Below are 14,757 nucleotides of genomic sequence, written 5' to 3'. Positions count from 1 at the left end.
TTTGCTGGGTATTCAGTGAGTTTAACATTTTTTCCATTCCAAAATGGAAAGAAATAGAACATATGAAATTAAATTCTGAAGAAGAGTTCACTTTGTGTCAATTGGAATGTTTCATTTCAATGCAGTCAAAATATTATGTTCTGATTTTGACTTTTAAAAATTTTTATATCAGATTATATTAAAAACATTGAAATGAAAAGTCATTTCGAAGTAGAAAATCAAAATGTTCCATTCTGAAGAGGTTGAACTGTTCTATTTTGACCTGATTGGAATGCTCCATTCCACTTTTTTTCCTAAATGAAATTCTGTCAAAATATATGTTTTACTTTTGATGAATCAGCATTCTGACAGAAAAGATATTCCACTGGAAAATTTCTGACCAAGTCTAAGCAGGACCTTGCCTCTTCAACTTCTGAGCACAATACCTCTGCAGTGTTCCCAGCCAGAGGGGTGAGAGACTGGTAACAAAAAGAATTTGAGTCTGCAGTATAGCAGTTTAGAGAATTATCATTAGTCCACAGGATTACGCCCTACGCAGATTGCCCTCTTTAATGAAGATCATACCCCATACAGCCTTCCCTGTTACACTGGTTACCTTCCCACTTCACTCCTCCTCTTCTGCTACATTCTCTGAAACCTGTTACATTCTAGGATCCCCCCCACCCCTTGCTCATACCCCCTTTAATATCCTGAGTATTGCAGCACTCAAAACTTCTGACAGTTTTTCTAATAGCACATTCCTTTTCCAGTGTTGCCTTATGCTTATAATCTAGTCCCCCTCAGCGCAGTATTCAAACCCATGTGTGACTCTGGGTGCATTATCAAATCAACCTGACTAAACTCCCTAGTGCCAGCACCTGTGTTTCCTGGGGCTAAACACTGATGTAGAACATAATAGAAGCTTCCTGCTGGGCCATGTTGGAGTCACCGAGACTGTCTGACTGCCTTCCCAAGGAGACAAGTTACTTGTATAATTGCAGCCCATTTAGCCCATTATAGGAATAAAATCTTTAGTGTTAAAAAGTACTCACTCTATTGCTGTTGATATACCAGACGGTGAAAAACACCCCATCTCCCTGTGATAAAGGGATAATCTTGTAATTGTGTTGGCCTGATGTAGGATCAATAAAATTATGTACTGATCTCAGCAAGTCAATGTAAACATAAACTGTTCAAAACTATTCACAAGGCACCAGCCTTCAGCCCATGGAAGGCGTTAGGGCTGCTAATTCTTCAAATAGTAAGAGGAAGCAAATAATCAAGGCAGTTTTGGCATCAGGATTTATGGTCTACAAACTGGAGAAATAACTGGATGTCACGGGATATATAGACCACAGCCACTCAGGGGTTGACAGTTAGCTTAGCTATCTCCTCAGCTGCTGCTAATTGCTGGCTCAGTAACAACCAGAAGTCTGAAGATGAGTGGAGGGGGCAGCTGCCCCAGAGACTACCGTGAGGAGAGTCTTTCAATAGCAGACTGGTAGGAAGCCTCCCAGGACTTCCAGAGAAAGAGATTCAGTGAGGGTGAGTCTAGGAAAAGGGCTGCTAGAGAGGCAAGGGAGAAGTTGTAGGGAAGCAGCCAGGGATTGGGACAAACCAGTTCCAGCTGCTTCACACCGGGTCCCTGGGCTGGAACCCAGAAGAGTTGGTGGGCGGGCCTGGGCTTGTTGCCTTTTTGCTAGGGTCATAGGAATCCTGGTCTAATGGACCCTCTATTGCCCTGGAAAGAGAGAGGCTCTTAACAACCTGGCTGGAGTCCTAAGAAGCAACAGCAGCCATCTCACACAGAGACAAAGGACTGTTGGGGGGAACTGAGGCAGAGTTACCACAACACCATGTGTGGCCATGAGAAAGCAGTGGCTGGTAAAGGTGCCGCTGGATGCTGGACCTTTATTTTTACATCCTAATAAATGAATGGGAAATGCCACTCTTTGTTTGATGTAACAGCTGAGGTGATTTATCACTCTTTTGGTTGCTTGAACAATTCTCTGATCCTGGCTCTTGCAGAAACCCATGTCTGAGAGGTAATGCTTGATCTTTTAGTAGAGTCATAGTGAGAGAGGCAAATTCACTAATAATCCACACCTGGCTTGTTTTGTTATAGGTTATGTAGTGGGGTTGTTTTTTTTTGGTGGGAGGGTGTTGGGGGAGAAAAAGGGGGAGAGGGGGGTTGCCTTTCTCTGAACTAGCTACTGCTAGAGGCAGGATACCAGCCTTTCCAGGACAAGCTCTGAGTCAATAGGGCAGATTCTTTGGCCTAAATTTTCATAATCAGCTATTGAGTTCTGGTGCCCTACCAGAGACAACCTTAAAGAGGGCTGATTGTTTTTCAGAGGGTGGCTCCTTAGCACTTTCAGAAAATCAGTCTCCTTTAAAGGTGTGTCAAACTGAGCATCCAGAATCGCTAGTCAGTCTTAAAAATCTTGGTCCATGCTCCTGTGTAAAAGCAGCCACATTATCTTGGTGTCTCTGTTCAATAGCATTTTAAACATCACTGACCAAGGTACCAATGATATGAAGTCCCTAGAAGGGAGGGAAGTCACAGAAACTGAAGGTTTTATTGCTGAGTACCCATGGTAATAACATTTTGTAATTGCCTGTGTATGTGACATGATAAAATGCAAAAATCCTTGGGGTTTTTGCATTTGGTTACAAATTGGAAATGAGCCCACTTCTGCAGGAAATTTGGATGAGGCGTGTGATTGTTGGAGCAAAAGCAGGCCCATTTTCCAACAAAAAATGGGTCTGTTTTCAAGCAAAACTGGGCCAGCTATGAGCAAAACCTGACCAGTTTGTTCACTGCACAAGGCTTTCTACTGAAAACATGCAAAATGTCTCTTCCCCCCCCCCCCCAGGCAAAAATAATCCTGTTGTGCCACCTGCTAATCAGTGAAAGCCTGGAGCACGGTGCTTGTGTGAAACAACAGAACTTTGCCCAAACTCCGGTGGAAATAAAATTGACTTTTGCAGAGCTTTGTGTAATGGGGTCTAGCAAATAATTTCTGTGCAGGCCACAGGAAAACTGTGACTGGGGGGAGTAGTGAAAGTACAGCAACCAGCCCATGATTGTTCTAGGGATGCCAGCCAGGGCTGTCGTTCCTCTGCACACCATGTTGATATAGGGACTTCAAAGCAACAGGAGGCATAGACCCGAAACCACCTTGCTCCAAATGCATTGATGGCTGACCATTTGCGTTAAGACTTGTTTTTAAACTCCTAGCAGCATCTGTAGCATGATACTCAGAGAAGCAATTCTGATTCTGCTGAGTTAGATGGTAGAAATACATACTGGCTGGTTCGTTACATCTCTCTCCCTGCAAGATTTGTTACTCGTGATTCAGAGCTGGGGAACAGAGTTAAAGGCAGAACGCTCTCTTTCTCTGGCTTCTGTGCTTTCCCCACCCTAAATAAACCATGGCAAAACATTACGCTGCCTGAAAATGGGATATCTATCACTGACAGGGGAACTACATTCATGGATGCTGGGGCAAAGACAGAGCGATATGTGCTGAGTCTTACTGGTGACATGTGACTAGTCTGAGGTGTCACAATCACAGGTCTCCTACTAAGTCGCTAAAAAAGTACAGTCAAATAATTGTCAATTACAAGCAATCAAAAATCATGTTGTTAGTTAAACACTGTTTTAATTTAAAAGATAAAAACAAATAACCGTGCTAAGGAACATTGGGATTTCCATACTGGCTCAGACCTGTGCCCCCTCCAGTCAGGCTTCCTGTCTCTGACTGCACCCAGTGCTGGATGCTCTGGGATAGGGAGAAGAAACTCCATACTGGACAACTATTGAAAAATTTGCAAAGAGGAGAAGTTTCTTCATGACTCTGCAGTGAGTTAGTGATAGGCTCATGCCTTGAAATGTGAGGGGTTTTGCTCCTGATTTTAAGACATTGTATTTCCATCTTATCAGAGGTGACTGCGGGTGTTCCTGTTATGCATATAAATGTCTGATCCTTTTCTGAGCCCTACTTGGCTCTTGCCGTCGAGAGTTCCAGAGCTAATTATGTACTGCATAAAAATGTCCCTTTACCCCTTTTAAATATGCAGGGTGAAATCCTGGCCCTCCTGAAGTCTGTGGCAGGTTTGCGATTGACTTCAGTGTAGCCAGGATTTCATCTGTTGCCTTTTGAAAGTCCCCTTGTTCTCTTTACTATCCAGGCTCTTCATTCCTAGTACTGGGCATTCCCTCTACTCTGCAGTTGAGGAGGTGGGACTAGACCTCTCAGTCACCAAACAGGGGGTTTAATTCCTGATCAGGAAAACCAGCCCCGTTCTTCCTGCCCACTGAAGTTGCACAGTTTCCACACCTGCTACTTCCTCCTCCTTCCTTCCAGAGCACAGGAAAAGCCTATTTAAAACCCATGTACTGGCTGTCCACAGAGCTGTTGAGATCTATCCAGTGAGAATTCAAGCATGTAGAAAGTCAAATGCTCAGCTTGTCCTGCATCATTCAGCAGGAATTGGTTAAAATATTGTGTTTTAAAGAAGCAAAAGAGACAAAAGATTAAACTCCTGCAGGACAAATAAACTCATCCAACTAAGACTAGATTGACCTCTCAGGCTGAGAAACTGTCTGGGTCCTATAAGGAAGTGCGCAATGTCCCACTTACACGTTAGCCAGTCACTACAAGCTAGGTGAATGGACCCTGGTGGAGTCGGCGTTTGGGAGGAGAGAACTGCGTGCTGTGAAACCCCAACAAGCCATTTAACAAAATGGCCTTCCAAAATATAAACAGTTATGTAAGGCCAACCCCTTGGGGTATCACTGATGTTCAAGTCCCAATAGTAGAAATGGCAAGCCTGGATGAGAGAAAGATATATTGTAACTTGACACATGATCTCTCTTCTTAGTGTGTCCAAGCTCACCATTCCAATCTGCCAATTAATTAGATTTATAGAGTTCAATGACAAATTGTCTTTATACTTGTCAGGTGGCTCTGATTCAGAGGAAGTGAGTTTAGTATTCTCGATTAAAATCACACCTCTGATTTGTATAATGGCAATATGTTGTTTTCAACGTTATTTTCTGTCACATTCATTATCATCCAAATGTTTTGCCTGCTTTTCTGGCTGCATTGAAGAGAGATTTTTATAGAGCTACATGCAGTGATACTTGGGTTTTTTTCCTGAATGGTTACAGTTAGTTTAGAACCTAGCAATGGGTAGTTGTACTTCAAATTGTTACTTCAAATGTGCATTACCTTGAATTTGTCAACACTGCATGTCTCCTGCCATTGTGCTGCCCAGTTTCCTATCTTTGTTAGGCTCTTCTAAAATTACTTAGTCTGCCTAAGCCTTGAATAACCAAAATAACTTTGTGTCATGTACAAATATTGCCACATCACTACGTTTGCATGAGCTCTAGCTCATGAAAGCTTATGCTCAAATAAACTTGTTAGTCTCTAAGGTGCCACAAGTACTCCTTTTCTTTTTGCGAATACAGACTAACACGGCTGCTACTCTGAAACCATAAACATATTATGTATATCAAACAATACTTTTCTTATGTCCCAGTTCAGCAAAGCATGTAAGTATGTGATTAAATATTTGCATAAAGTCCCAATGACTTCCCATTGACTTCAGTGGGACTTAATGAGGTGCTTAACTTTAAACATGTGCTTAAGTACTTTGCAGAGGAGGGATGGCATCAAGGATGTGTTTAAGTGAATCTATTGCTAACCAATTGCCTTGAAAAAAATAGCTATTTCCCACTCTTTGTTTCTTCTTTGCCAGTGTCTAATCCATGAATGTACTTTTTCTCACCCCATGGCAACTTAGTTTCCTTAATAACCTCTTGTGTGGGACTTTGTGCAAGGCTTCTGAAAGGCTAAATGAAGTATGTTAGCTGCTTCCCCTTTATCTACTAAGCCATGCTGGTTTATGTTTCTTATGTCATGTACATTTAGATGTTGTCTATTTTTAATGATTTGTGTCAACCAATTTGCCTTTCATATGGATTCATGGATTCCAAAGCCAGAAGGGACCATTGTGATCATCTACTCTGACTTTGTGTATAACACAGACTGCAGAACTAAATATTTCTTTTGAACTAGCGCATATCTGTTTAAAAAAGTTGCTTTGATCCACCCGACCATGCAGCCCCCCCCCCCCCCCCCCGGAGCGCTGCTTTACCACGTTATATCCGAATTCGTGTTATATCGGGTCTCGTTAAATCAGGATACAGGTGTACTTCTGTCTGCAAGCCCATTATCAAATATTTGTTCCCCATGTAGGTCCTCAGAGGCTGACCAATTCACCCCTTAACCTTCTCTTTGTCAAGCTAAATAGATTGAGCAACTTGTGTCTATGACTATAAGTAAGGCTATGTTTTTGTCATGGATATTTTTAGTAAAAGTGATGGACAGGTCACAGGCAATAATGAAAAATTACTGGAAGTATGTGACCTGTCCTTGACTTTTACTAAAAATACTCATGACAAAATGGGGGTAGCCTGGGCAGCCTGGCGCTCCAGGGTCCCCCCCCACACTGCAGCTGGGAGCTGCTGGGGGTCTTCCCTGCTGCCTGCAGCAGCCAGGAGCTCCAGGGCTCCCTCTTGCTGCCCAGGGCATCAAAGATCCAAGTGTCGGGGGTCTCTCTTGCCATCCGCAGCGGTCAGGAGCTTGGTGGATCCCCCCTGCCACCTGCGGTGCATGGGAGCAACATGGATTCCCCCTGCTACTGGGTCCTCCTGCTGCCCACCACTGTGGGGAGCGGCATGCGTCCCCCCTGCCTCCTGGGCCAGCAGTAAGCAGCGTGGATTCCCCCCGCCAGCGGGTCCCCCCTGCCACCTGAGGTGGCAGGGACCAGTGCAGGTTGCCCCTGCTGCCCGCAGCAGCCATGAGCAACGAGGATTCCCCCTGCTGCCTGCGGTTGGGAGTGGCTGATTCCCCCCCTGCCATCCCTGGTGGCCAGGAGCAGCGGGGGAGCTGCAGGGGTCCCCCCTGCCACCTGTGGTGGCCAGGAGCTTTGGGGCTCCCCCACAGCTCCCTGCCTCCGCAGTCGGCAGGGGACCCTGCAGCTCCCAGCCAGTGCTGTCTGAAGTCACGGAGGTCTTTGGAAGTCACAGATTCCTAAATCACAGCCTTAACTATAAGGCATGTTTTCCAATCCTTTGATCATTATTGTGGCCCTTCTCTCAGCCCTCTCCAATTTATTGACATCCATCTTAAACTGTGGACACAAGAACTGGACATAATATTCAAGCAGTGGTTGCCTAACTTCAGTAAGTTTCAATTACAATTACTGTGTAATTCCCAGGACCCCCTGCCTGGAAGTGGGGGACTTGAAGTGGGGGTCTCCCACATGCCAGGTGAATACCCTAACCAATAGGCTAAAACAGGGGTGGGCAAACTTTTTGGCCTGAGGGCCACATCTGGGAATAGAAATTGAATCATGGGCCAGGAATGCTCACAAAATTGGGGTTGGTGTGTGGGAGGGGGTGAGGGCTTTGGTTGGGGGTGCAGGCTTCAGGGTGAGGCCAGAAATCAGGAGTTCAGGGTTTGGGAGGGGCCTCTGGGCTGGGGCAGGGGATTGGGATGCGGGAAGAGATGCAGGCTCCTGCTGGGGGTATGGGCTCTGCAGTGGGGCTGGGAATGTGGGGTTGGGGTTCAGCAGTATGTCCCTTCTCCGGCTCCTATGCGGAGGCATGGCCGGATGGCTCTGCACACTGCCCCGTCTGCGGGCACCGCCCCTGCAGCTCCCATTGGAGCACGGGAGGGGGCCATTGGAGTGTGTAGGAGCCAGAGTGGGGCCATGCCTTGGCTTCCGGGAGCTGCATGGAGTGGCCTCCGACCCTGTGCCCCAGCTGGAACAAGGCAAGCCCCAGATCCTGCACCCCAGTGGGAGCTTGCAGGCCAGATCTGGCCCACGGGCCGTAGTTTGCCCACCCCTGGGCTAAAAGTTATAAGGTAAGTCCTCTTCCTCCCACCCCTAGAGGTTTTGTGTGGCATTAGGCACCCTCTAAGCATGACTACCGATCAAACCCTAATGTGACTTAGGTGGTCCCAGTTCATGAATCACAAGTAGAGATAGGCACCTCCCTGAAGTCTGGAGTTAGGTGCAGAATGCTGAGAGCGGGATGGGACTTGGTATGCACCCCCGTCATCCACAGGCCCCAACTTTTGTTGGTGCTGGTGGGTGCTCGTAGCCGCCCCTCTCAACTCCACCCCTCCCTGCCCCATTGGATCCCTCCCCAAATTCCCACCCCGGCCCCGCCTCCTCCCCCAAGTGTGCTGCATTCCCCATCCTCCCTCCCAGGCTTGCCGTGCGAAACAGCTGGGAGGGAGGGGGGAGAAGTAGGACCCAGTGGTGTGCTCAGGGGAGGAGCGGAGGCAGAGGTGAGCTAGGGCTGGGGGGGGGGGCGGGGGGGAGCTACCGGTGGGTGCAGAGCACCCACCAATTTTTTCCCATGGGTGCTCCAGCCCCGGAGCACCCACAGAGTCGGCGCTTATGCCCTCATCTGCATCTTCTGTTGGCTAGCTTAGGCGTCCCCCTGCCTAGCATGCTGGCTTTGTAGGTCTCACTGTAAGGCATCTATCTCTCCCCAGGTATTATATAGGGAGCCTAAGTGCTTAACTCAAGTTTTGTGGGTCACACTGTTGTTCAAAAAAACAACAACAAGGAGTCCTTGTGGCACCTTAGAGACTAACAAATGTGTTTGGGCATAAGCTTTCGTGGGATATAACCCACTTCATCAGATGCATTCCAGTGACTTTCCAGACACATAAAAGTTGGGTGTTGTGGATGGGGCTTTAGGATCAGGCCCTATTTTATCAGTTTGTTCTAGCACCTTCTCTGTTGACACACCAATCTATGATAATGCCTCATCCTTATTATCTGAAAAGAGCAGATCTCCCCTGACGGCCTCAGTGGTGAACACTGATGCAAAGAAATCATTTTGCTTCTATGCAATGTCCTTATCTTCTCTATCTGCTCACTTCACTCCCTGGTAGTCCTGGGGACCCACCAAATCTCTCACAGGCTTCCTGCTTCTGGGCTACTGAAGGAATTTCTTCTTATTTTGTTCTATGTCTTTAGCCATTTGCTCTTCAAATTCCCTCTAAGCCCTTCCTCCTAATTTCCATCTTGTTTTTGCCTGCCATAGTTTATATTCTTTTCTACTGTCGTCACTTGGGTGGGATTTCAATTTTTTTGGGAAGATGCATAGTTGGCTTGAATAATATCTTGAGCTTTGCAATTTAACCAGAGTGGATTTTTTCTGCCTTCTGCTTTGATTAAAAGGTCTCTGGAGAAGACCTTTATGTTTGTAAAGTGTCATATACATTAGTGTTGCCAAATAAATAATTATATTACCCTTTTGTTTGCATTTCATGCACTGGGGAGAGAATCACGTGATCCTCATGATCCTCTAGCCTGATGTTCAAACTATTGCAGACGAGAGGGGCCTATAATACGAAGAAAGATGTTGTTGGAATGGCACTCAATAGGCCACTAATTATTCTACCTGTGATCGCTGCACAGTCCAAAGGAAAGGTCCATGCAACAGGTTGCTACTTCTTCCTGGAATTTCAGAGACTATCTGAAACAAGTATCCAATTTCAAAGTCTGAGCCCCGTGGATTGTTGAGTACTACATGTCAGCAGCAGGAAACAACCATGGGGAAGCCTTCTAAGGTTTCTCTCTTTACTATATTCCAGAGGAAGGTAATTGTGATGTGGAGATTTAGATTTTTCACAGTTGATTCATGTAATTTGGAACCATGGGGATGGGACAAGTTGGGTGCAGTTACTGTCCGCTCAGTGTTAAAATTCATGAGCATATTTGGGCAAATATTTAGTAAATTGCCCTGCTGACCCCAAAAAAGCTGAGCTGTGGACCTGTCTCACGTCTACGCTCAATTAAGTGCACCTGGGATTATTAAAATACCTCCAAGTGAGCTATGGACCATGCACTCACCTTCAATCTCTTGCAATCCAGTGTATTCTCCTTGAGTTCTGACTGTCCCCACTGTTCTTGTAACTGCACTTCTCAGGGTGGTCACCTTTCTTGTTCTGTGCTTTTGCCCCATCCTGCTGAGAGACCCCAGTCTTGTCTGAGATGTCTTTCCTTGGAGATGCAGGATCCCCTCTATGTTCAAGGCATGTGGCTACCTCGCCTCCTTTTATTGTGACGTTTTGCCCCTCAGAACCAGTGTATTGGGTCACCTCATCCACTCTCCTCAGTGACAGTCCTTTGGCTCCATCACATCTACCACGTGCTGCCTCTTCCAGCTTTCCGCTGAGGCTTTCTGAAGAGTCCTCAATGGGCTCTCTTTCTGACAGAGCATTTTTCTCTAAGCCATTTCCCAGGGGTGTTGACATGCTTCCCTTTCTGCCAGGGCCAGCAGCTTGCATAGTGCTTGTAGTGATGCTTTGGGAAGTGCTGCTGTTCGTGCAGCTGCCCTGCTGGGAGAGATTGGTCGTGCTAGCCTTCCCAGTGTTAGCTTCCAGAATTCCTTCCTGACTTAGCTTGGATTCTGGCTCGGAGTCACCCACACTGGTCGCTGCCATTTCCTTGCTGAGGCACTTCCCTGCTCGCTGTTTCTCCCTCTGATTGTCCTGTGCAGGCAGAACCTTCCTACCTCTCTCCCCTTGTGATGAGAAGAAACCAGGGTCTTGGGGCCTTTGCTGCTCCATGTTCTCTTCCTGGTCTGCTGTGCAATTCTGTTCTGTCACCTCCCTGCCCGCTGAAACTTTGCTCTTCAGCGTGTCAGCACTGGTGGATCTCTGGAATGAGAAAAGAGAGAATGAGAACCATTTAGTTCAGTTTATTTAAAATATCAATATGCAATTATATCGTACTTTTCCTCTGAAGACATACGTTTCCCAAAGCTAAATAAGTATTATCCTGATTTTCAGAGCGGGAAATTGAACCATAGAGAAGTCTAAGGACTTATCCTAGGTCAAAGGGTGGGAGGGTCTTTGACTGAGTCAGATGTACGTCCCAGGTCTCCTGTCTCTCAAGTCTGTGCTCTAACCAATAGATCCCAAATTACCTGAGATTGCAAGTTTTTGTTCAGGACTAACTACAAGAATTGAGCAGATTTTCTTTAAACTCACCTGGTTATCAGGGTCATCCTTTAGAAAGGGCATGTCTTCACCTTCCTTTGCATCCCATCTGTCAAAATAAAACACAGAACTTGGGCTGTCAGCTCTTCAAGTGACAAAGCACCTCTTCCATCCTGAGGCATAGACAAGAATCCCTACAGAGGCAATAAGTGGACAAAGGGGAACTGCTGGGTGATACAAAGTGCTCCTAAGCCAGGGAATAAGACTCACAAACTGGAAGCTGAATGAACTTAGCTCTATGGCAGGGCAGAGCAGAGCAATAGCCACTCATCCAGTGGATTTGTTTACTAAATAAAATGCCACAAAGTATAACTTTACAGTGCTTCCTGGTTACCTTTGCTGAGTCAATACGGGAGGTGTTTCAGAACCTTTCTAGGGGATTGAGATGCTGACTTCCTTCTGTTGGATGGCTCACCTCTAGATTCATAGCACAGGAGACAACTGACTCACAAGACTTTGCTACCAAGGAAATAGTAGGGGTGGGCCGTGACTATCTACAGTACCTGTCAATCTTTAGTCCTCATAATTCCTGATCACACACCAAGTATGTGATACCTGACCAGGCAGCTCTTCAACCTACTGCTCGCACACACAAGTGGTTTTTTTTTTTTTTTTTGTTATGGCAAGGGAAGGAGGACATTCCTCCCCTTCCTTTCTATCATGGAGGCCCCACCACACGCACACACTCTACACACTTACTGTCTGTGTTCCCCCTCCCAAACGCTTCTTGCTGTACTGGTGCTTTGGCACGCTTGGACAAAGATCCAAGGCCCAGTAGGTCTTGGAGTTTATTATGCTGATTGGTGCACAAACTTTTTCCTGCCTTAACATTCCTACCTGCCACCCAACCAGTCCCTCCGTCTTGATAAGACTATGTAGATACTCCATCAGGTGTGATCCCAGTCCTCCCAGGAGGCATTGCACCATCCTATGGCACCTAGTCTCTCATGGCTCCTTACCCTGCTTCTACTCCTTCAACAGCAATGGTTCAAATCGCTAATCTGGATTTGTGTGATGGGGCATACAGGCCCCACACTGGCAAGGAGAAGGTTAATTGAGGGCCTTTGGACCAAATTGACCCCATCCTGCTCACATACAACAGATGTCAGAAGGGGAGAGGGGAGCCTGAGGCTAGCCAGGAAGGAGAGCGGAGCTCTGCTTCTTCCTCAGTGAGGGAAGCCTGGTTTCAGCCAGGAGTGGACAAGCCTCCCCCAGTGGTGGGATGGATCACTGGGCCCAAGGAGACTGACAAAAAGCACTAGCTGCATGAAGACAGGCCCTGAGTGGGCAGGTGGGGTCCTGACTGAAGATTCATTGGATGACCTTGTTTTGAGCTTGTAGCATTCCTTTATTTTTGGACTTTAATACCCCTGAAGCCTGGGACTCAAGTGTGTCTTAGCCAGGGGACTAAAGCACCATTGCACTGGACCTGTGAGAGATGGCAACCAACCGAGACTCCATTACAGGGTGAGTAGTGCCCTGTTGGGCGACAAGAGGGCACCATGGAGGTGAACCTTGTCACAACCTGCAAATCTTATGTCTACACAATACCTGAGTCCAGCTGGCCTGAGGAACAGAACACTGTATTTGGGACTCAGACTCTCATTCCATCCAAACACCGCATCCCCACCCCAGATATACTAGGTAACTCAGAGGTCTGGTCCAGGCCACTAGGCCATACCCTTGAGAATAACTAGTAGGAAAGGAAGGTCATCTGGCAAGGATGCAGACTGGCTATGGTACAAATCACTGTGGGAAAGCATCTTGATAAAGCAGATGATGATGAATGGTGCGATGGTGAAATACTGATTTGGGGGGTGGGGAACCTGCCATCTTCTGAAGTCACTAGCCCTTCTAGCAATTTTTCTTCTAAATATGCTCAGATTCACCTGACTTGCTCCCATACTTACTTTTATATTGATGACCCCTACAAAGCACTTCTCCTGACAAGGTGGAACTCTTCTGAGGCCCTAAATCTAAACATTCTAATCTAATGAAATCATACAGTCCGGTTTCTAGTACAGACACCTGTCATTAGACTAGGCTAATCACATTACCAGTTGTTTCTTCTGATGTCTGCCACTGTCTCCGCTTAACTGTACTAGTACTGATAGGGCCCATAAGTTTAAGAACTCTGCCAGCTACTACATATATGCAAGGAGAAGGTGAAGCCTGGATTACTCAGGGCTAGACCAACTAATAAGGAGATATGCTTATGAAATAAGTGACATTGACCTCTAGCATTCAAAAATAGGTAACATTAGTGAGTGGTGAAAAGTCTAATTCCGTATTTCTAGAGAGCAAGTACGTACCCCCTTAATGAATCATTTCAGACTAGACTGGGTGATGTCCTACATATATATCAGAGGGAATTTATAGAGTAATTATCCTGCATCAGTTGGAGATGGACTAGAAGACCTACCATGTGGCCTTGGCTTTTATTTTCTAAGGTTTTCTGCTAGAGCGTAGCACAGCTTGGTATTTGGATAGTCTAGGCTTTCAATAACTGCAGACATTAGTAATTATTGCTGGAATTATTTGTTAATTTAGTTTCAATTTTTAATAGAAATGCAGGGTCTGCTGCCCCCTCCCCCATTTAGAAAAAAGAGGGGAAGTATGTACACTGGCTTCATTCATCCCTGATGTAACTCTACTGGGGTCAATAAAGCCTCTAGCTGCTTGGTCTCTCTCGATAAATTTGGGCCAAACTACGAAAACTTAAAAGGCATTTTTTGAGGACATGCAGAGTCCCAAATTTTCAAAAGTGTGTGTGCACAATTATAGTGACTGTGTGTGCGGTCATGATAATTGTGTGAACAAATAATGCTCAGGGACCCTGACCCTACAGTTAAACTAAAGCCACTTTACAGTATTCTGGCAGTGTGAAGCAGTGGCAAAGCCAGCATGGGATATTTGGGTGGGCCCTGACTTTGGATGGGCTGGCAATTATGGGGGAGGGGGGCAGCTGGAGGGCAGGAGGGATGTGGGCCCGCCTCCCCCACCCCCTGCAGTTGGCCTTGCAGGGGGCGATGGATGGACACTCTGGTCAGAGGCTCCCCGAGGCCCCGCATGTGCACGCAGCTCTGGGAGGAGATGCTGCTCTCCTGCGCTCCTGGATCCCTTCCAGATCCCACCGCCCCACACCGGGCCTGGCTCCCCTGGGCAGTGGGTCTGTCTTTTTTGAAGATCTCCTCTACGACCGCCTGTTTGCTCGCCCTCCTCCCAGTTGCGGATTTGGTGGGAGTGTGGGGGCTTGCTCCACTTTGCCCACCTGCCTGGCGCTCCATCTTGGGAATGGGATCTGGACATAGGGGCTTGTACCACTCCGCCCGCCCGGTTCTCCAGCTGGGGCGTGGGGTCGGGGCAACCCCACTCCCCGGCAGGAGTGCCGGGCAGTTGTGGCACTGGAACACGGTTAATAGTGGGGGTGCTGAAAGCCAGCCCTCTTTCCCCTTCCCCCTCAGAGCTGGGGCTGGGAGCAGGGCTGTGCCTCCAGGAGGGGGGACCTGGACAGGGGTAAAGGGGCCGATGCTGGGGCCACAGCTGGAGGCAGGTGCAAGGGCTGGAGAGACAGAGAACAGGTCACTATGAGGTAAACAGAGAGCTGCAGGAGCAGTGAAGAGGGGATTGGAACTAGACAAGGTCCATGAGGTAGGATGAAGGGCTAAAAACAAGG

At 47.0% G+C, this 14,757-nt stretch overlaps 1 protein-coding gene across 1 annotated transcript in view; it reads right to left on the bottom strand.

Moving 5' to 3' along the window:
- Window positions 1-9,932: 9,932 nt before the first annotated feature.
- Window positions 9,933-14,757, bottom strand: part of CCDC9B (coiled-coil domain containing 9B) — a 91,801-nt gene continuing 86,976 nt past the window's right edge. Inside the window, exons 11-12 of the mRNA XM_077818686.1 lie at window positions 11,073-11,130; window positions 9,933-10,739 (exon numbers count right to left, since the gene is read on the bottom strand). Of these exons, the coding sequence (XP_077674812.1) occupies window positions 9,933-10,739; window positions 11,073-11,130 (865 nt within the window). The remainder of the gene's footprint in view (window positions 10,740-11,072; window positions 11,131-14,757) is intronic.

This window comes from Eretmochelys imbricata, chromosome 6, assembly GCF_965152235.1.
Source record: "Eretmochelys imbricata isolate rEreImb1 chromosome 6, rEreImb1.hap1, whole genome shotgun sequence".
Taxonomy (NCBI): domain Eukaryota; kingdom Metazoa; phylum Chordata; order Testudines; family Cheloniidae; genus Eretmochelys; species Eretmochelys imbricata.
The sequence above is the reverse complement of the archived record's forward strand: the minus strand, read 5'-3'. Positions and strand labels throughout refer to the sequence as shown.